The sequence below is a fragment of the Myotis yumanensis genome, unplaced genomic scaffold (genome assembly GCF_028538775.1).
Source record: "Myotis yumanensis isolate MYYU_CA2020_CCGP unplaced genomic scaffold, mMyoYum1.0.hap1 SCAF_19, whole genome shotgun sequence".
NCBI lineage: Eukaryota > Metazoa > Chordata > Mammalia > Chiroptera > Vespertilionidae > Myotis > Myotis yumanensis.
In genome coordinates, this window is record NW_027223770.1 from 4,156,850 (window position 1) to 4,178,814 (window position 21,965).

Here is a 21,965-nt window from a genome sequence, read left to right on the forward strand (position 1 = left end):
ATGGGGACAGAGAGGCCCAGAGGCTACTGACCTGAGGCTGAGGGCCGCGACGGCCCTGCCCAGCCCTGCCCAGCCGCCGGGGACAGGCCCAGGCGCAGCGGGGTCAGCCCGGCCTGACTCTCCCCCGCCCCCCCGCCCCGCACAGCCCGCAGGACACTGGCGGGAGCTCACAAACGCCTGAGGTAGGCGGCGCGACAGAGGCAGAAAACTGAGGCCCAGGGAGCCTGTCACTTGCCCACGTGCACGCGGCTAGTGAGGGAACTGCCTTCGGGAACTGAACCCCATTAGCTGGACTCCACGACCTCCCTCAGGACGCCCAGGAGCCCTCCGGCCCGCACAGGGATCCGCGGGCCAGTGCGCACGCGCCAGCCTCGCAGCCGCGTCCCCTTTAAGAGGATTCCTTTGGCTTCCTCCGACCCCTTCGCTTCCGCTCCGCGTTCCCACAATGCTGTGCGGCTGAGCGCCTCCGAGCCCGCGGGGACGCTGCGGGGGGACCCCGGCTGAGGAGGCGGCGGCGGCGACGTGGGCTGCGGCGGGCCCGCGGCGTCGGGGGGTGCGGATGTCGGGCTGGGCGGACGAGCGCGGCGGCGAGGGCGACGGGCGCGTCTACGTGGGGAACCTTCCGACGGACGTGCGCGAGAAGGACCTGGAGGACCTGTTCTACAAGTACGGCCGCATCCGCGAGATCGACCTCAAGAACCGGCACGGCCTGGTGCCCTTCGCCTTCGTGCGTTTCGAGGACCCCCGGTGAGGCCCGCTCCGCCCGCCCGCGTCCCGGGCCCCCGCCTTTCCTCCCCCTCCCCCTCCCCCGGCCTCCCCTCCCCCTCCCGGAGCCTCCCCTCCCCCTCCGCGCAGACCCTCCGGGCGCCCCCAGGTGGAGGCTGTGGCCTCCTCTCCCTTCGGCTCCGGGCCGTCCTTGGCGCCGTCGTCACTTCCTCTATTTTTGTTTTTGTTTTTCACTTCAAAGTCTAAAAGCTGGGTCTCGGGAGGGTCCGAGCGCGCCTGACCCGGCGTCAGGGACGGTGCAGATGGTCACCTCGGCCTCGCGGCTGGAGCGGCGCCCCGCGGCGGCAGCGGCCTGGGCACCTCGTCCCCGGAGCTGGCCGGGGAGGACTCGGCGGAGAGCGGGAGCGGCCGGGCGCCCCCTGCGCCCCTCTCGCCCGGACCCGCAGTGACAGGGGACACACGCGGGGCTGTGGATGCCTTCGGGGGCCACACAGGGTCCCTGACGGAACCGCTCCCCGTCCGCGCGCCCCGCCCCGCGAGGTTAGGGCTTGTCCTTGTAAAAGCATCGAGGATCTGGAACAGCTTCCGAAGCTGGCGGAGGGTCTCTCATTGCACTCGCCTTCTCGCGTGAGGGAGGCGCCGCTGGACGCGGAGGGACCCCAGGATCTGAAGTGCTGGGCCCCCAACGGGCCCCGAGGGGTCTTCGTGGTTTTGCCAGCTTCGTGCGCCCTCGCCCGGGGGAGACGGGGGACTTCCAGAGCCGCCCTGCGGCGGGGGTTCCTAGAGGCCGCCCCGGAAGGACTGGCCGCGGTGCCCTGCTCCTCGGCGTGTGGTTGGGGGCGAGGGGAGCATTTGAGGTGGGAAGGCAGGAAGCACCCTGAGGCTTTGGTTGCCATTTGCCTCAGAAATGGAACAGGCATTTCACACCTACCTCCGTCCATGGGTAACGGGTCGGTGTGGTTCTGGGCAGACCCACCGTGCTCGGCATTTAGCACTTTCAGCCCTGAGATGGGTATTGTTAATCACCTTTTACAGACGAGGAAACGGAGGGTTTAGATAATTGATAAAGAGAATGCTAGTAAGGAATCAGGGTAGGACTTGAATTCCCTGTTCTGCCCTTTTGGAATACAAACTTACTGTATAATATGCAACATCATTATCTCTTCCCTCATTTCTTTAATAATAGAAAAGCTACCATTTGATATCACTAGTTGCCAAGTTTCAAGCAAAGCACCGCACACATAGGATCTTATTTAATCCTAAGAGTAACCTTGTGAGAAAGACATCAGTGATTAAGATGTGAAAACTTGACTACTTACCCAGAGACAGCTACTTGTAAAGAACAGAAGAATGATTGTGCTAAAAGTCTGCTTTAAACCTTAGCAGGCCTGCCTCTCTGCCGCTGCGTTATAAATACAGCCAGGGTGGCCCTGGATGTGGTCTCCTTGCTTTTAATTCTAGGACTAAAATCTTGATAAGTGACACGTGCCTGTGACAACTGAAGGAGGCCTTCGTTAGTATCTCTTCAGCTCTGTTTGTCCACCACGCCCGGAGGCATTCTCTCATCCAGTCCTGGAGAGTCAGTGTAGTGTTCCTACCTGTCCTAGAGCCTACAAAAAACTAAGAGTAACTTTATCTTTTTGGGGGGAAATTGTACCCAGATAGTGGTCTTGACAACTTCTCCAAACCATGCTGAAACATACGCTTGAGGGAGTTTTATGTTCCTCATAAAACTAAATTGCATTTGTCTTTTGAGCTTTCTTTCTTTTTTAAAAAAATATATTTTTATTGATTTCAGACAGGAAGGGAGAGGGAGAGAGAGAAAGAAACATCAATGATGAGAGAGAATCATTGATTCGCTGCCTTCTGCACGCCCCCTACTGGAGATTGAGCCCACAATGCGGGCATGTGCCCTTGACCAGTATCGAACCCGGGACCCTTCAGTCTGCAGGGCACCGCTCCGGCTAGGGCTTGAGCTTTCTTTTTAAATGGGTTTTTCTTTCTATAGACTTGATGATACTAGGCCTTGTCGAAGAATATTAAAGGACTAATGTGTGGTATGCATTTTGAGAAACCACTCCAAAGTTAAACACTTTTATTGGCAAAATCGGTCATCTATTTATTCCTTTTTTAAAAAAAAATATATTTTATTGATTTTTTACAGAGAGGAAGGGAGAGAGATAGAGAGTTAGAAACATCGATGAGAGAGAAACATCGATCAGCTGCCTCCTGTACACCTCCTACTGGGGAAGTGCCCGCAACCAAGGTACATGCCCTTGACCGGAATCGAACCTGGGACCTTTCAGTCCGCAGGCCGACACTCTATCCACTGAGCCATACCGATTTCGGCAATTCCTTTTTTTTTGTTTCTAAATTAGTCCTCCTGTAAGTAATCTGTTTACCCATTCATTATCATTTCATACCTAGAAAACCCTGTGTGTGATAGCTGTAAAGTTTAATTCCAATATTATGAAAAGTCTTCAAAGCAGTATTGCATCAAGATCCTGTTTTGTTTTCTCACTCTAGGTTTTCCTTTCATACTTGTTACTTATGCCTCTCACTGGGAGTCATTCAGCCTCCTGAGCAGCACTAACACCAAATTTTTCTTTGCAGAGATGCTGAAGATGCAGTTTATGGAAGGAATGGTTATGATTATGGCCAGTGTCGGCTTCGTGTGGAGTTCCCCAGAGCTTATGGAGGTCGGGGTGGGTGGCCCCGTGGTGGGAGGAATGGACCTCCTACAAGAAGATCTGATTTCCGAGTTCTTGTTTCAGGTATGTTTCTTTCAAACTGAATGAGATGATGCATGTGAAGTACTTAGCACAGTCTGGCCTCAAGAAATGTTAGCTGCTATTCTTCAGTGCATGGCATACATGGGTTGTTTTTTTCCCTTAGCCTATGCACACTGATAGTCTGAAACCCTGCCCTGTCTTGCCAGTGAGGCAGGTATCTTGCAAATGAAACTGCACTAGTAGTAGCCTTGTTAGAACATAAACGTGTTTTGTTTTGTTTTTAAATATATTTTTATTGATTTCAGAGAGAAAGAGAGAGAGAGAAACATCAATGATGAGAGAAAATCATTGATTCACCGCCTCCTGCACGCCACACACTGGGGACCGAACCCACAACCTGGGCATGTGCTCTTAGCTGGAATTGAACCTGGGACCCTTCAGTCTGCGGGCCGACACTATCCACTGAGCCAAACCGGCCAGGGCTGGGTTTTTTTTTTTTAATGTACCATGATATTGGACTTGAAAAGATATTCCAGAAGCCAGATTTAAACAACTTACCCAGCTGTGGATCCTGAAAAAAGACCAGTTTTTGTGGTGGTTCTGGGCTTATCCTATATAATAAAAGGGTAATATGCAAATAAACTGAACTGCAGAATGACCAGTCGCTATGATGCTCACTAACCACCAGGGGGCAGATGCTCAATGCAGGAGCTGCCCCCTGGTGGTCAGTGCACTCCCACAGGGGGAGTGCCGCTCAGCCAGAAGCCCAGAAGCTCAGAAGCCGGGCTCACGGCTGGTGAGCCCAGTGGTGGTGACAGGAGCCTCTCTCGTATAAAATAAGAAAAACAACTTAGTGTCTTACAAGATTGTATTTCAGAATATAGAACAAAATATCTAGATTGACAAGTGATAAAATAATATGCTCAGGTTTATTCATCTTTTGAAATAACAACACTGATAAAGACCTGGGGGCTTTTGCACATTTTGTGGGTGTTTTAGGGCCCTGGTGGAGTAAAATGTCTTGGGGAGCCTGGCACCTTTTTCTATGTGAATATCACAATCACAGCTGATTCCCATTGTGCTTAAGAGTGATACTCAATGTCTGCCTATTGCAGTGATGGCGAACCTTCTGAGCTCGGCGTGTCAGCATTTTGAAAAACCCTAACTTAACTCTGGTGCCATGTCACATACAGAAATTTTTTGATATTTGCAACCATAGTAAAACAAAGATTTATATTTTTGATATTTATTTTATATATTTAAATGCCATTTAACAAAGAAAAATCAACCAAAAAAATGAGTTTGCGTGTCACCTCTGACACTCGTGTCATAGGTTCGCCATCACTGGCCTATTGTGTCCCTTCTTAATTTTATTTTTTTAAAATACATTTTTATTGATTTCAGAGAGGAAGAGAGAAACATCAATGATGAGAGAGAATCATTGATTGGTTGTCTCCTGAATGCCCCCCCCACACCCCCAACTGGGGATTGAGCCCGCAAACCTGGCTTGTGCCCTTGTTGGGAATCAAACCTGGGACCCTTCAGTTCACAGGTCGACACTCTATCCACAGCCAAACCAGCCAGGGCTTTTTTTTTTTTTTTTTAATAACGTATTTTTATTGATCTTAGAGAAGAAGGGAGAGGGAGAGAGAGAGAAACATCAATGATGAGAGGGAGTCATTGATTGGCTGCTTCCTGCACACCCCCTATAGGGAATCGAGCCCGCAACCTGGGCATGTGCCCCTTGGTTGGAATCGAACCCAGGACTCTTTGGTCCGAAAATCGACACTCTATCCACTGAGCCAAACTGGTCAGGGCCTTCTTAATTTTTTTAACCCCAGGACACTGTTCCCTACTTCAAGAAGTCATTCAGTTGTTTTTTCCTCTCCATGCTGCTCTGAAATCCTGCCTAGAAAACTGTTAGGAAATGGCTGCAGTCCTGAGCTGTGAGCGGTAAACACAGCCTTTGAGAGCAGGAGCACATATCCCTTTCATGACATCAGGTAGGGTTGTATGACTTCCCGCTAGTTTTAACATCTGAGTCTTACCTTTCCCCCACTGTATTGAAGAATATTGGTGATTTCTTAAGAGGTGTTTGTCAGTTAGTCACACCTACAAAAAACTAAAACTTTAGATTTTTGTTAATTTCCATTACATTTTGGTTATTTCATTGGATGGTTTCAAATGCCCATGTCCTGGGAACCCTGTCAGGCAAGAAATCATTGATTGCCCAGACGGGTGTGGCTCAGCGGTTGAGCGTCGACCCAAGAACCAAGAGGTCGCCGGTTTGATTCCTGGTCAGGGCATGTGCCCAGATTGCGGGCTCGATCCCCAGTGGGGGGCATGCGGGAGGCAGCCGATCGATGATTCTCATCATTGATGTTTCTGTCTCTTTCCCTCTCCCTTCCTCTCTGACATCAATAAAAATATATTTAAAAAAAAAAAAGAAATCATTGATTGGTACTGAAATATTTCATATGGAATAAAGAACTCAAAGTCTTGGGAGTTTGGTATTAATTGAGGGACAAAGAAAAAGAGGCTATGAATTCTCAAGAGATATTAAAACTATAATGAGATGGACTTCTTGCTATCTTGGGAAGGCTTGTTCTGGAAGATTAGCCTAGGATTAGCTTCTTTTTTTTTTTAAGAATATCTAATTCTACATATTTATTTTTATTTATTTTTTAATCCTCATCTGAGGATATTTTTACATTGATTTTTAGAAAGTGGAAGAGAGGGAAATATCGATGTGAGAGAAACACATGGATTGGTTGCCTTCTGCACAAGCCCCGACGAAGGCCTGGGCCAGGGAGGAGTCTGCAACCGAATTACATGCCCTTGACCGGAATTGAACCCCGGACACTTCGGTTCGCAAGCCAATGCTCTACCCACTGAATCAAACCAGCTAGGGCTCTAGGACTAGCTTCTTAAGGTGGTTTGCCACCTATACATTAGTGCTCTTTGATTTCGTGTCCCTTACCCAGATTTGTGATTTGGGAACTCTCAGGATTTGAAAGTAGTGATGGAGAAGGGACCTGAGGTATTGCTGGCTCTTAACAGGGCATTTCACACAGCTGAAGGATTGGCCTTTTCTGTTCTCCATACCTAGGACTTCCTCCCTCAGGAAGCTGGCAGGACCTGAAGGATCACATGCGAGAAGCTGGAGACGTCTGTTACGCAGATGTGCAGAAGGATGGAATGGGGATGGTCGAGTATCTCAGAAAAGAAGACATGGAGTATGCCCTGCGTAAACTGGATGACACCAAATTCCGCTCTCATGAGGTGGGTCCCCACCTTCTGTTGAGGAGCTTGTAGCCAGTCCACTCCACCCGAAGCTGACCTAGCAGAAGTAGCAATAGGCCATGCATTTGCCACTTGATGACCTCTCAGTACCATTAAAGGTCTATTTTAAGTGGACAAAGCCAAGGAATTCATCATGCCTAAGCCCTGCAGGGTCATAACAGAGAAGAAATCTGCATTCATAGTATTTTTAACCTGGAGAGAATACTGTGCAGTCTGTCATAATGTGGTGAGCTATTCTGATAACATCCTTCTCATAACTGGCTTAATCATTAATGTCTCTGTGAACCTAAATATTATGGCTGTCTCTCCTCTGGGTCTAGTATGGGCTCTGCAAGCCAGCCTCATCTCAGCCTTTCTAGATACTGCTATTGGGGCAGAGTAGTCACTTCATTGTTCTTTCCCAAAGTAGTGCAGGATCCTTTTTGGAACCTGAGCCACCTTGTTATTTTTTTGTGGTTGATCACCTCACCCTCAGGGCTTAGTTCTGGATGTCCTTTCAAGAAGGCAGCTGCCCAGCCGGTTTGGCTGAGTGGATAGAGCTTCGGCCTGCGGACTGAAGGGTCCCAGGTTCGATTCTGGTCAAGGGCACATGCCTGGGTTGGGGGCTTGATCCCTAGTATGGGGCGTGCAGGAGGCCGCCAATCAATGATTCTCTCCTCCCTTCCTCTCTGAAATCAATAAAAAAAAATACATATTTTTTTAAAAAGGCAGCTGCTGCTTTGGATATCTCAATCTGATTCGAATGGTGACTGTCCCTTTGATACCATTGAGAACAGATATTAGACCAATTGGACATTTTTTTTCCTGGTTATCTTGCCTGACTTGCTTTGGGGTTTAGGGATGTCTAAAGACATGAATATCTAGGCCCATTTCTTTTTCTAAGGATTCATATAATTCCCTAATGTTACGGGGTGAGGGATGTATGGCTTAACAATGCTTTTGCTCAGACTAACTCTTAGGACTTGAAATTGGAGCAGAAATACAATAGCACCTGGTCAAATACATGCAAAGCAGAACTTCAGGTTAAATCCAATTATTGACTTCACGTAGGGGAAAAGCATCTTGCTCTTTCCTTTTAGCATATTTAGATTTTCTGAAAATGGTGGCTGATGGCAAAGGGCTTGGAGAAAGGCCAGACTGAACGTGACTCCTGCTGCTTAGCTGAGCTACTCTCAATTCTGGTTCCTCCATATGCAAAATACTAGTCAGAATAGAACTGTGTTATAAGACTTGCTGGTAAGTTAAATTATGAAAAAACTAAAGCACCTAGCCCAAGTCCTGACACCTGGGAGATGCTGAATACAGGTTAACTCCTCCCATAGGTACCCATTGAAAGATGCATATGAGGCAGCAGGGGATTGAACTATACTAGTACAGGGTAGGACGAAAGTAGGTTTATAGTTGAGTATGTGAAACAGTTTATTTTTGTATTTATTACTGTGTTTTTCATATGAATAACTGTAAACCTTTTAAACCTACTTTTGCCCCTCCATATAATATATATAATCTCTGAGAGCCTTTCCAGTTCTTAGATTCTAGGGCAGCCATGGGCAAACTACCGCCCGTGAACCAGATCCGGCCCGTTTGAAATGAATAAAACTAAAAAAAAAAGACCGTACCCTTTTATGTAATGATGTTTACTTTGAATTTATATTAGTTCACACAGACACTCCATCCATGCTTTTGTCCCGGCCCTCCGGTCCAGTTTAAGAACCCATTGTGGCCCTTGAGTCAAAAAGTTTGCCCACCCCTGTTCTAGGGGGTTAGTGGCAGTTATTAAGATATGTTAGCAGTAATAGCTAGTATTTGAGCATTTACACATGTCAAGTTACGATTTATTATATGTGTCACCTTGAGCAGATGAGAGCATTCTTGAAATGGACTAGTAAGAGTACCTACCCCAATAGAATTGCGGTGGTTTGATGAGATTAACATTGTGCCAGGCAAATAGTGCTCAATACATCACTATTATTGTTAGGCAGTTATGCTAGGTGTTGGTAGAGTTTATTATTCTGGGTCTTATTTTACCTTTTACTTTTTGTTTGAATTTCAGGGTGAAACTTCCTACATCAGAGTTTATCCAGAGAGAAGCACCAGCTATGGCTACTCACGGTCTCGGTCTGGGTCAAGAGGCCGTGACTCTCCATACCAAAGCAGGGGTTCCCCACACTACTTCTCTCCCTTCAGGCCCTACTGAAACAGGTGATGGGAATTTTTTTCTTTATTTTTTTAGGCGAACTGAGCTGCTTTGTGCTCAGAATTTACATTCCAGATTGATGATTTAGTGTCTTAGAAAATTTTTTTAATTTTTTTTAAAGGAAATAAAAGTACATAATTTCTACCAGGGCCATATTAGCAGTGAAACATTTTCAACTGCAGAAATTGTGGTTTTGGTTCAGAAACAAGTTGTATATTTTTCACCCCTGATTATGGGAAAAAAAAATCAGTGCTATGTGTTTGTGGGTTGCTCTGCTATGGAGATCAGCAGTTACTGTGACTAAATGGACCCATTCTGTTTAGAAATATATTTTAAATGTTTCATAATTGACATGTGTGGTTGTCCTTGATTAAGTTCATAGATTTCACCAAACAGGCATACTGATTAAAAATAATAACTGAGTTGTAGTGATAGCTTATGCTCAGTTGGTAAGGAGCAGGAATGGATAACTTTGGGAATAAAGATAGTTGCTCTGCCCTAGCCAGTTTGGCTCAGTGGATAGAGCATCAGCCTGTGGACTGAAATGTCCTAGGTTCCATTCCGGTTAGGGGCACATGCCTGGGTTGCAGGCTCGATCCCCAGTAGGGATCGTGCAGGAGGCAGCCAATCAATGATTCTCATCATTGATGTTTTTATCTCTCTCCCTCTCTGGTATCAATTATATATATTTTTTAAGGTAGTTGCTCTGATGATAGTTTGAGAACTTCTATCCCAAGGGCAGTTCAGATTCTCTTTTTTTCTTCTCTTTTAAATATATATTTTTATTGATTTCAGAGAGGAAGGGAGAGATAGAAATATCAATGATGAGAGAGAATCATTGATCAGCTGCCTCCTGAACGCCCCCTACTGGGGCTCGGGCCTATAAATCGGGCATGTGCCCTTGACTGGAATCGAACCCAGACCCTTCAGTCTGCAGGTCAACACTCTACCCACTAATCCAAACCAGCTAGGGTCTATCACTTTTACTTCTAAATATGTCTCATTTATCCTTGCTACCTGAACTTTAAAAAAAATTTTATTTTTCAATTATAATTTACTTTCAATATTATTTTGTCTTGGTTTTGGGTATACCGCATAGTGGTTAACACTTGGGTTGCGGGTGAATTTCCCGCCAAAATATAAGATGGCGCGTTAAAATGCCTATATCTTTTGAAGTATGGGTTCGATTGAAATGAAATATTTGGTAATACGCAGTTACAATCGGCCCGAGTTTACACGTTTCCCGCACTCCACCGCAAATCTATATGAACCGAGTTTAAGACGGCTCCCGCGGAGTACGCGCAATTCACGCGAGCCGACTTAACTCGTTTCCCACAACCCAAGTGTTAAACAATCATGTACTTTACAAAGTGTCCCCCACTCTCCACTCCTGATATTTCCAGTACGCACCTGGCACCATACACAGTTACCACAATATTGACTGCTGTACTTTACTACCAATTAGTACTTCTCAATCCCATCACCCTTTTCACCCAGTCCCCCAGCCCTTATCCCCTTTGGCTACTACCAGTCCACTCTCTGTATCTATGAGGTATGTGAGCTTAAAAAAAAAAAAAAGTCTTGGGGGTGTGTGTGTGTGTGTGTGTGTGTGTGTGTGTGAACACACCATCTTGGATTCTGCTCAATTCAGTAATTATGGGGGTCAACTATGTCCCAGGCCTGGGGCTATATTTTTTACATAACCCACTTTACTGAAGTATAACATGTAAAAAAATATTTAATATATACAACTTAATGACTTTGGGGTTAAGTATACACCCCTGAACCCACCACCATCAAAGCCATTAAGTTCTTTTCAGAAAGTAAAACTGTATGTGTGGTTAATATCCCCTTTGCATTTAATCACTTTGTGGGATGGATGTCAGGAATTGCAAAGCTGTACAGTCTACTTTGAACACTCTTCAGAATTTCGCAGAAAGTTAACCCTCTGATCAGAACAAAGTGGGTACCCAGGAACAAACTCAAGTGTGTTTGGTGAAGATAAAAGGGTGCTCAGGTCAATGGAAACAGCAACTAAAAAGGACAACTCGGGTTATCACACTGTGGTCAGATACAATGTCTAACAGATTATATTAAAAAAAATTCACTTAAGTACAATTGGGTAGACAATTTTGGGAGGAGATAATATCTTCCAAAGTGAACATTTCATTGGAAATAGACAATACCTTAGCTTCAGAAACCCATTGCCTTGTTTTGGCTAGATCTTTCCCAGTTCTATCTTCAGAAGAGTTAATTACTAAGAAAAATACTTAATCGATTTTTTTCCGATTATTGAGGGAAGTGGGCACTTTAGTATTCATAATAACAAAATACTATCGTGCTTCCATGTATTCACAGTGTACCCCTTCCCAGAATAGCTCTTCAGCTCTGTGAGAAGGGCTCTTGTTCATCCAGCTTTGGCAAAGAGATATTACCTGTTTGAAAATAATAATAAAGAAGCATGTTATAGCTGACCCTGCTTTCCCAGCTGGCTCTTCTGAGCTAACTTATCATTGGTTTATCATGGAAAATAAACAATGAAAGTAAGTGTAGCTACCAACCTGTTTTTCTGAAAGAATCAGTTACAAGTGAAGCCTAAGTAATGCACTTTTCAATAAGGAGCAGATTCATGTTAATTACCCATCTATAGTGGGATCTTGACTTACGAGTTTAATTCGTTCCGTGACGGAGCTCGTAACTCAAATTACTCGTATGTCAAATCAAAAAGTGAACGAGTGAGACATGTGATGCTGGGCTGATGTTGTGGCGTTTCACTGTGACGTTCGCTGCGCTAACTAGCGGTGGGGTATCTGAAGCTGGCTCGTAACCCGAATTTTAGCTCGCAACTCAAAGCAAAAAATCGAGAGATGGCTCATATCTCGAAAAACTCGTTAGTCGGGACACTCGTAAGTCAAGGCCCCACTGTATATGCATATAGGAAGGGAGGGAAGACTATGACTGTGAACTCACTTTGTCCCAAGAAACAAAGTCTGACACAAGGTTCTGTTTAGAAGTAACATGTGATCAGTGGATGCCTGCTGAAACTGTGATAGCCGTTAGGCTCTGAGATAGATTCAGAAGTCTTATTTCTCTCCACAGTTAACTGAGGCGGATTAGTGAATCAGGCATGGTTTAGAGTTCACACATGTTTTAGCTTTCCTTCCCATCCTTGCTTCAACCAGAGCCTTCCTTTAACTGGTTGGCCTTGATCAAAGAGGTAATCCCTGAGCTGGAGGGCTGATGTTGCCCTGGACAATGCTCGGAATGATTCTCTGCTGAAGGGATCTCCTGAACTTGAGATTGGCGTTGGAAAATCATCTACCTGAGTGCTTAGGCTACAAATATCTATACGTATGCAGAAGCTCTGAGGGCCCACTTATCTGCAGAGGAAATAAAAAAACCCACCCAAAGTTCTGGGTTTTATTACTGGCCCAGAGTTATTTTTAAATTTCCACTTAAAATAGTTGCAGTGAGGTTTAAAAATGCAGATTTTTACACCAAGGGTTGCAAACTGATAGCTCACAGAATACATCTGGCTTATAGGTATGTTTTATTTGCATGGTCTTTTTTTTTTTTTTAATTGCCAGTACTTAAAATTTGGGAAATATCACACAAAATGCCAGATGTCCAGGTTCTCTGGGACATTCCTGCCTGAGAAGCAGTGAATACCAGTTGCCCCTTTAGGTAGAGCTGGAGCTTCAGATTTGCTACTGGACATACTCGTCTCCACCCCAGTTCTATGTGGGGAATATACAGTTCCTGCTATATTCTTAATTTACTGCGGGACAAGCTTGTTAAACTTGGGGAGACACGTACCTGGGGGAGCCACAAAATACTCCTCCACAACTCGACAGGAGTTCCGTAGTAGTTCTTCAGCACAGTTGCCTTCTACCACATTGTCGGATCTCAGGTAAAGACATCTACAAAACCAGAGGCTTAAGGTTACCTCTTCGGAGAACAAGGCTTTGAAGGCATGGGTAGAGAGGGTCAAGGATGGGGGAACAAAGACACAGCATATTCTTGAGTTCTGGGCACTCAAAAATGGAAGAAATATGTCCTAGCTGGTTTGGCTCAGTGGATAGAGCATCAACCTGTGGACTGAAAGGTCCCAGGTTGGATTCCAGTCAAGTGCACATGCCCAGGTTGTAGGCCCGACTTCTAGTAGGAGGCATGCAGGAGGCAGCCAATCAATGGTTCTTTCTCATCATCGATGTTTCTATCTCTTTCCCTCTCCCTTCCTCTCTGAAATCAATAAAAATATACACTGAGTGGCCAGATTATTATGACCACCTGATGTTTGTAGGCAAATTAGCTATAATTTCACACTGAAGTTGCTAGAGGGCCAGACCATTATAAATAGGGAAGCAGGTTGTTTACCACAACAGAAGTGATTTTTTTCTTAAGATATGGGTAAACAACGCGATTTTACAGCCTTTGAACGTAGGATATATTTGAACGTGAGTGGCCAGATTATTATGACCACCCCATTAGTACTTCTTTGGGCTACCTTTTGCCTTCAATACTGCGGCGATTCTTCTTGGCATTAACTCTATGAGATGTTGAAAGGTGATGCGAGGACTCTGACACCATGCCTGATGAATAGCACTGTCCAGTTCTGTGAGATTTGATGGTTGTGGAACCAGCTGCCTGATGGCTCTTTTAACTTCGTCCCACAAATGCTCAATTGGATTGAGATCTGGTGATTGTGGGGGCCACCTAAGCAAGGTAAAGTCTCCCTCATGTTCTTTGAAACCACTCCTGCACAATACGAGCACCGTGGCATGGCGCATTGTCTTATGGAAGAAGCCATCTCCATTGGGATATGCCATCAACATGATAGGATGAACTTGATCAGCAATGATACTTAGGTATGGCTGAAACCGGTTTGGCTCAGTGGATAGAGCGTCGGCCTGCGGACTGAAGGGTCCCAGGTTCGATTCCGGTTAAGGGCATGTACCTGGGTTGTGGGCACATCCCCAGTAGGAAATGTGCAGGAGGCAGCTGATCGATGTTTCTCTCTCATCCATGTTTCTGGCTCTCTATCTCTCTCCCTTCCTCTCTGTAAAAAATCAATAAAATATTTAAAAAAAAAAAATGATACTTAGGTATGTTGTGCTATTCAGACGTTGTTCCACACGAATTAAAGGTCAAATCATGCCAGGAAAACATGCCCCAAACCATAACACTGCCTCCATCAGCTTGAAGGGTTGTACTCATGCATGTGGGATGCATGCTTTCATGCTGTTTCTGCCAAATCCTCACTCTGCCATCTGCATGATACAACTGGAAACATGATTCATCGGACCACATGACTTTTTTCCAATGCTCGACTGTCCAATCCTTGTGTTCCTTTGCAAATTGGAGACGTTTTATCTTGGTAACTGCAGACAGCAAAGGTGTCTGAACAGGCCTTCGGCTTCCATATCCCACACGATGCAGTATACGGCTAATTTGCCTACAAATGTCAGGTGGTAATAATCTGGCCACTCACATTCAAATATATCCCAAGTTCAAAGGCTGTTAAATCTCGTTTTTTGCCCATATCTTCAGAAAAAATCACTTCTGTCGTGGTAAACAACCTGCTTCCCTATTTATAATGGTCTGGCCCTCTAGCAACTTCAGCGTGAAATTATAGCTAATTTGCCTACAAACATCAGGTGGTCATAATAATCTGGCCACTCACTGATATTTTTTAAAAAGTGGAAGAGCTATGGTCAACATTAGATTAAGTGACAGTGTACAACTTATAGATTATTCCAACAACCCTTTGCAGCAAGTGGTTATTATTCCTTGGGATTGAGAAATTTAAATATTTTTGGATAATTACTATGGGTAAGTTTCTTTTGGTGGAGGTAGGTAATTAAAGGCAATTGAAATACAATATGTTAAATCTAACAGGTAAGCACAGCTTGTCAAGGGAGTAGAAAGGGACACCTGACTCACCCTGGGTGAGGAACAATTACTCAGAAGAGGTGATGTCATTGCTAAAGGATGGGCAAAAAATAGCTGGATTGGGAGGATGGGAAATGGACTTCCTGGCAGGTAACTTGCTCAAGAGTGGTTTATAAGTGACTTACGGGTACTAGTTCCTCAGTGCTGGACTGGGATCTGCGCCCAGTTCTGGTACTCCTAAGACAAGTGCTTTTTTCTTTACAGCCACCTTTGTGGAGATAAAAGTGCCTCCCCTTGCAAGATGTACCACAAACAACTCAGGACTTGCCCACTAGTGGCTTCATTAAAGTATGCAGATGGCAAACTAGTGAAACCAAACAGGATCTGAACATCTATGAGGCTTTACTACTGTTTCAAGGTTTAAGAGTACATGACAGGAGGTCTGAGCCTGCTTCCAGATATTCGGGCTGAAAAATTAGCAGTCTGCTCAGTCACTGGTATGGGAGCAGCCAAGCTTTCTGCTTTGAGCTAGGCATACACCTAGGGCTAAACCTAATGGGACAAAGGGGCAAGGATGTGACGTGAACATCTGGGCAGAGGCTGCCTAGAGGACTAAGTTGTAAGACTTTTTTAAGGAAAGGACTAGTTCTTTTTGTGGCCTTAGACTAGACACAGTAAACACTCATAGTATGAAGAGTGGACAGTGGGGTCCATTCCAGGACAGGCACTCTCTTAACTGGTCTTGAACAAGTATGATTCTAACAGACCTTAAGTTTCTTGCCAAAAAAAGTGAAGGTTGCACTACTGTTTTTTTGTTAATCACAGAAGGATTTTGTGTTTAAGAAAACTGAGACAATAAAAATCATCCATAAAAGTGACCATTGAGCCGAAACCGGTTTGGCTCAGTGGATAGAGCGTCGGCCTGCAGACTGAGGGGTCCCAGGTTCGATTCCGGTCAAGGGCATGTACGTTGGTTGCGGGCACACCCCCGGTGGGAGGTGTGCAGGAGGCAGCTGGTCGATGTTTCTTTCTCATCGATGTTTCTGACTCTATATCCCTCTCTCTTCCTCTCTGTAAAAAATCAATAAAATATATTTAAAAAAAAAAAAAAAGTGACCATTGAACTGTCTGGGGTTTGTATTTCTGTTGGGCAGTGTAACAAAATGGCTGAGCTTGGGCTCCTGAATTCAAGTCCCAGTGATGCCTTTTTCCCCACCATAGCCACCTTCACGTGGCATATGCAAAAATTGTCCTCTTTATGTATCAGTTTCCTTATTTGTAGAATGCTTCATAGAGTAGCTGGGAAGTTTAAATGAAATGATGTTAAAAATATCTGATAATACTGGGTTTTATTCTCATGTCAATAAGAGATGGATGCTGAATAGCACCTGCTCCATTTATTTATTTATATTGATTTCAGAGAGGAGGATTGGCTGCATCCTGCATGCCCCCTACTGGGGACCAAATCAAGCCTGCAACCTGGGCATATGCCCCAGACCAGAATTGAACCTGGGACCCTTCAGTCCTCAGGCTAACACACTCTATCCACTGAGCCAAACCAGCTAGGGCGCACCTGCTCCTTTTAGAAAGAGTTAGCACACCCCAAGTACACATCAGTCCCTGCTGGGGTCCAACCCCAGCAGGTCCAGGGGTCCCCAAAGGTGTGGACGAAGTCGGCGAAGAAGGAATGACACGGAGACAGCGTTCAGTTGATCAGCAGCCTAGCCAGGATCTCTAGCCAAGTTCTGGTCAGGATCTCCAGCAAAGTTCTGGTTAGGATCTACAGCCAGGTTCTGTGTCCAGGTTCTCTTGCTAGGTTCTCCAGCCAGGTTCTGTCCAGGTTTCCAGCCAGGTTCAGTCACCAGGTTCTAGTCAGGTTCTCTTGCCATGTTCTATCCAGGTTCTGTCTCTAGGTTCTTCAGCCAGGTTCTTTCGCTAGGTTCTGTGTCCTGTTGTCTTGTTACATCTGTATTTATACCAGTTGATTCCAATCCTATCAATCTCTATTCCAAAGGTTAGGGCGTTTCTTATCTCCATTCCAGGGAGTAAAGATTATGTAGCTTAAGCGTGATAACTACCCGCCTAGCACTTAGTTAAGGGGTTTTATTCCCTCCCTAACTTCAGGGGAAAATTCCTACCTGGGGAAACAACCTTTCTCAGAGAGGTGACCTTGGTTAAAACACATAGCGCCAAGAAGGTGAGCAAACATATTAAGAACAGTATGCAATATACACCAAGTCCCTTGAAACATATGCTGTGCAGATGTTTCTTCCCTGCAGCGACTGTATCAAGCAGCAAGGATGGACTGGCTCCCAGCAAGTCCCCACTACTCATTCAGAGTATAACTGTACTTCACCTGCTGTAATCACACTTAACCTGCCTAGTCTCTACAGACTGGAGAGGTGCCCATTGTTCCTGGGCCCTTGGAGATTTTGATGAAGACTCTCCTACTGCCAACAAGTTAAAAGCTACTGCTTTCCAACAGTTGAATCTAGTAGCAACTGATTTATTCACTTCACCATGGGTGACATTTCCAGGAAAAAATTCATCCCTTTATCACACATTTCCCTGTTCATAATGATGTTTCTAGAATAAACCCACACCTCCCTGTTTTCTTCATCATAGGCTACTGAGCCCAGGGTCTCTATGAGAGTGGCACTGCAAGCAGACCCTTCACTTGGCAAGTAGATTAACTTTTCTTGACCTCGGAATCATGTGTCAGACACCGAACAGGAATTGATGAGCTCTTCAGGTGCCTGTGAATCACTCACTGACTAAATGCCTACCTCACCTCAGCTTTCTCAGTCCAAGTTCTACAAGAACGTTTAGCCCAGAAGCCGTAGGACACCCATTTTGATGATCAGCTCTGTATCTGGGCTAATATTAGTTATATAGTAACCTATCCTTGGAAGGATTGAAGAGTCACTTGGATCTGTGTTCTGGTTCAGATGAAGAACCTGCTTGAGAAAGGCTTCAACTGTCAACTAGAAATCCCTGCCCTCCAAAGCTCACAGACAGGTATTAAACTGGGAAATGCACATAAAAAGTACTGAATGGAGATCAGTACAGCAGCGCGGAGGAAGAGGCTCTGCCAGCCCTCAGACTGACACTAGGACAGTTCTGTTTCAGTTTCTGCCCTTCCCTGGTATCAAGCTGGCTGCCAGGAGTCATTTCTCTAGGCACCACCCTACTTCTATCTACAAGCATTCTCCCTCCCTCCTAATTTATTTCTAGTTTGATGCAGACCAGAATGAAAGTTAATCATTTTGGCTCAGAGTTTTTGGTTCAAATAAGATTCCTGAGGGCCATCCTAAGTATTGAAGTATTTGGCTGCAGTCAGAGACGTCATCTGAGTCAGCCTCTGGCTTTGAGATGAAAGAGAATAAAGTTTCTACGGCACATCTAAAGCAGTAAGGCTCTGAGTTCCAAACCCTGACATCTCCTCTCACTCCCCGGGAAACTTTGGGACATGTTACACAGCCTGTCCAAGCGTTAGTTTCTTCATCTATAAAAGAGATACTAGTATTTCCTTTCAGGGGTTGTATGTGATAACTGACTTTGGACAAATTAGTTAAACTCTCTACCTGAGCACCAAAATACAAAATAGAGAAAGGATTTGAAGGAATCAAAGACTGGAGTTCAGAACAGGAGGCTAACAAGCAGTTTACACAAAGGGTATTGTTACAGATGGTCTGGCTGTCCCTATCGGTGCTGACTAATGGCACTCATCTTTCTTGTTCCCACCTGTACTAGTTTATTATTTTTTAAAATTCTATCAGGAAAAAGCTAGGACATAGTTGGAGAGTGCCCTTATTTTTATGAGTTACATACCCACACTAAGAAACTGCATTGCCAAACCAGCAAACAAGTCTGCTTTTCAATAAAGCATTTTCTTTTAAAAAATGTATTAAGATTTGGCAATGAGCCCTAGCCGGCTTGGCTCAGGGGATAGAGTGTCAGCCTGCAGACTGAAGGGTCCCAGGTTCAATTCCGGCCAAGGGCACATGCCTGGGTTGCGGGCTCAATCTCCAGTGGGGTGCATGCAGGAGGCAGCCGATCAATGATCTCTCTCTCATTGATGTTTCTATCCTCCCTTCCTCTCTGAAACCAATAAAGAAATATATTTAAAAAAAAAAGATTTGGCAATGATTGTTAGAGGGGGGTAGAAGCTGTGTCTTTTTAGTATTTATAAGCTAGTTTGTCAAAAACCCGCCCATCCCCATTGCATTACACTACTCTTCACAACTTATTACTCTGCCCCTTAGGCAAGTATGTTTTTGGCCCTTGGTATAAAGTAAAAAGTTAAAACTTCCCTCTGCATTCCCAATTTCTTTAAAACTAACCATTAACAGTTTTCTACATACCTTTTCAGGGAGCAAAAGGTAACTGCATCACCAGAAAATGTAAAAGCACTGATGATATCATACACAACGTTCTGAATTTAGCTTTTTATCAAATATATCTTAGAGCCCTTTCCATATCAGCATAGAAAGGTATTTGTTTCATTATTTAAAAATATATATATTTTATTGATTTTTTACAGAGAGGAAGGGAGAGGGAGAGAGAGTTAGAAACATCGATGAGCCGAAAACCGGTTTGGCTCAGTGGATGGAGCGTCGGCCTGCGGACTGAAGGGTCCCAGGTTCGATTCCGGTCAAGGGCATGTACCTGGGTTGCGGGCACATCCCCAGTGGGAGATGTGCAGGAGGCAGCTGATCGATGTTTCTCTCCCATCGATGTTTCTAACTATCTATCTCTCTCCCTTCCTCTCTGTAAAAAAATCAATAAAATATATTTTAAAAAAAAAGAAACATCGATGAGAGAGAAACATCAATCTGCTGCCTCCTGCACACCCCCTACTAGGGATGTGCCGCAACCGAGGTACATGCCCTTGACTGGATTCGAATCTGAGACCCTTGAGTCCGCGGACCGACGCTCTAGCCACAGAGCCAAACAGGTCAGGGCTGTTTCATTATTTTTATTTATTTATTTAAATATATTTTATTGATTTTTTACAGAGAGGAAGGGAGAGGGATAGAGAGTTAGAAACATCGATCAGCTGCCTCCTGCACACCTCCTACTGGAGATGTGCCCGCAACCAAGGTACATGCCCTTGACCGGAATCGAACCTGGGACCTTTCAGTCCGCAGGCCGATGCTCTATCCACTGAGCCAAACTGGTTAGGGCAAGGCTGTTTCATTATTATTCTTTTTATTTATTTATTTATTTAAATATATTTTATTGATTTTTTTACAGAGAAGAAGGGAGAGGGATAGAGAGCCAGAAACATCGATGAGAGAGATCGATCAGCTGCCTCCTGCACGCCCCCCAGTGGGGATGTGCCCGCAACCAAGGTACATGCCCTTGACCGGAATCGAACCTGGGACCCCTGAGTCCGCAGGCAACGCTCTATCCACTGAGCCAAACCGGTTCGGCTCATTATTATTATTTTATATATTTTTATTGATTTCAGAGAGGAAGGAAGAGGGAGAGATAGAAACATCAATGATGAGAGAGAATCATTGATCGGCTAACTCCTGCATGCCCCCTACTGGGGATCGAACCCAAAACCCCAGCAATATGCCCTTGACAGGAATGGAACCCAATAGAACCCAGGACCCTTCAGTCCACAGGCCGACCCTCTATGCACTGAGCCAAACCGGCTAGGGCTGTTTCATTATTTTTAACAACTGCTGAATAGTCCATTGTATGATGATGTATTTAGCCACAAAGGACACTTAGATTATATCTGTTTCTAGGGCAGTGGTTCTCAACCTGTGGGTCGAGACCCCTTTGGGGGTCGAACGACCCTTTCACAGGGGTTGCCTAAGACCATCGGAAAACACATATATAATTACATATTGCTTTTGTGATTAATCACTATGCTTTAATTATGTTCAATTTGTAACAATGAACATACATCCTGCATATCAGATATTTACATTACAACTCATAGCAGTAGCAAAATTACAGTTATGAAGTAGCAACGAAAATAATTTTATGGTTGGGAGTCACCATAACTTGAGGAACTGTATTAAAGGGTCATGGCATTAGGAAGGTTGAGAACCACTGCCCTAGGGGGTTTTCTTTGTTTCTTCCTTACTGTGAACAGATTTGCATACCCTGGATACTTGTACACACAGCTTGGTGCACTTTCACAGATAGTTCCATAACCACTAGGTCAAACAATACGTACATTTAAATTTTTGAAACAAAAATTTGAGACATGAATCTAACTTAGCAAGCAAGTCAGATATTAACTTATTTTAATAAGAGACATAACAATCAACAAAAATAAGACAGTCAAGAAATATATCTGAAGAAAACCCAATTAAGATAAGGAAGTGGGGAGGGGATTTGGACTGGTCAGGGCAGGCCTTTCAGAGGAGATAAACAGACCTGCCAAAGAGACAGATTGTTCAAGAAAAATGGAATAACAAGTGCACAGATCCTAGCGAAGGGACTGATTTGGCGCGTTGGAGAAACGCATGGTGCCCACGCGATTGGACTGGTCAGGAGTGTGTCCGCGTGCAGGGGGAGCTCTGCGAAGGAGAACCTCCGAGGCCATCAGCAGGTCGGGTTTCGTTCCCGGTGACACCGGGAGGAATTTAAACGCGAGGAAGGACCCCCTGGTCACACTCTCCGCGGTGACCCGGGCGAGTTCCTGCCTCTCGCCCAAGGCTCTTCCTCCCTCGGCGCCCCGAGACCCTAATCGCCACCCCAATACCTGCGCAGGCCCACAGGCCAGGCTTGGGGCGCAGCCGGGCTCACCTGTCCTCCAGGACCGACTCCAGGGGCTGCACCCCGTCCGTGTCCACGGCGCGGAGCCGGTCGGCGAAGGCCACGGCTCTCTCCAGCCGCGCCACGGCCTCGGGGCCGCCGAAGTCCACCAGCGCCAGCCGCTCCAGGTGCTCGACCACCTCGCGGGCGATGCGCCCCGTTTCCGGCGCCGCCGGCACCGCCTCCCGACCCGCGGAGACACCCCCGCCTCCGGCCTTCCCCGGAGACCCGGCCTGGGAAGCGAAGCCCCGGCACCCGCCCCCCGGGGCCCGGAGGACGCACCGCCCCGCCCGCGCCCACATGCCGCCTCCTCCCGGACTCCGTCCCGCGCCCGC

The 21,965-nt window shown here is 45.6% G+C and overlaps 2 protein-coding genes across 2 annotated transcripts; one reads left to right on the forward strand and one right to left on the reverse strand.

The window, feature by feature from the left end:
• Positions 1-444: 444 nt before the first annotated feature.
• On the forward strand, positions 445-9,309 carry SRSF9 (serine and arginine rich splicing factor 9). Its single transcript, XM_070399846.1, has 4 exons — positions 445-747; positions 3,340-3,500; positions 6,568-6,740; positions 8,815-9,309. The coding sequence occupies exons 1-4, from the start codon at positions 560-562 to the stop codon at positions 8,956-8,958; spliced, it is 666 nt and encodes a 221-aa protein (XP_070255947.1). The 5' UTR covers positions 445-559; the 3' UTR covers positions 8,959-9,309.
• GATC (glutamyl-tRNA amidotransferase subunit C) lies at positions 6,089-21,955 on the reverse strand. Its single transcript, XM_070399847.1, has 3 exons — positions 21,622-21,955; positions 12,775-12,878; positions 6,089-11,393 (listed from the first exon to the last, which is right to left on the reverse strand). The coding sequence occupies exons 1-3, from the start codon at positions 21,930-21,932 to the stop codon at positions 11,341-11,343; spliced, it is 468 nt and encodes a 155-aa protein (XP_070255948.1). The 5' UTR covers positions 21,933-21,955; the 3' UTR covers positions 6,089-11,340.
• Between the last annotated feature and the right edge of the window lie 10 nt (positions 21,956-21,965).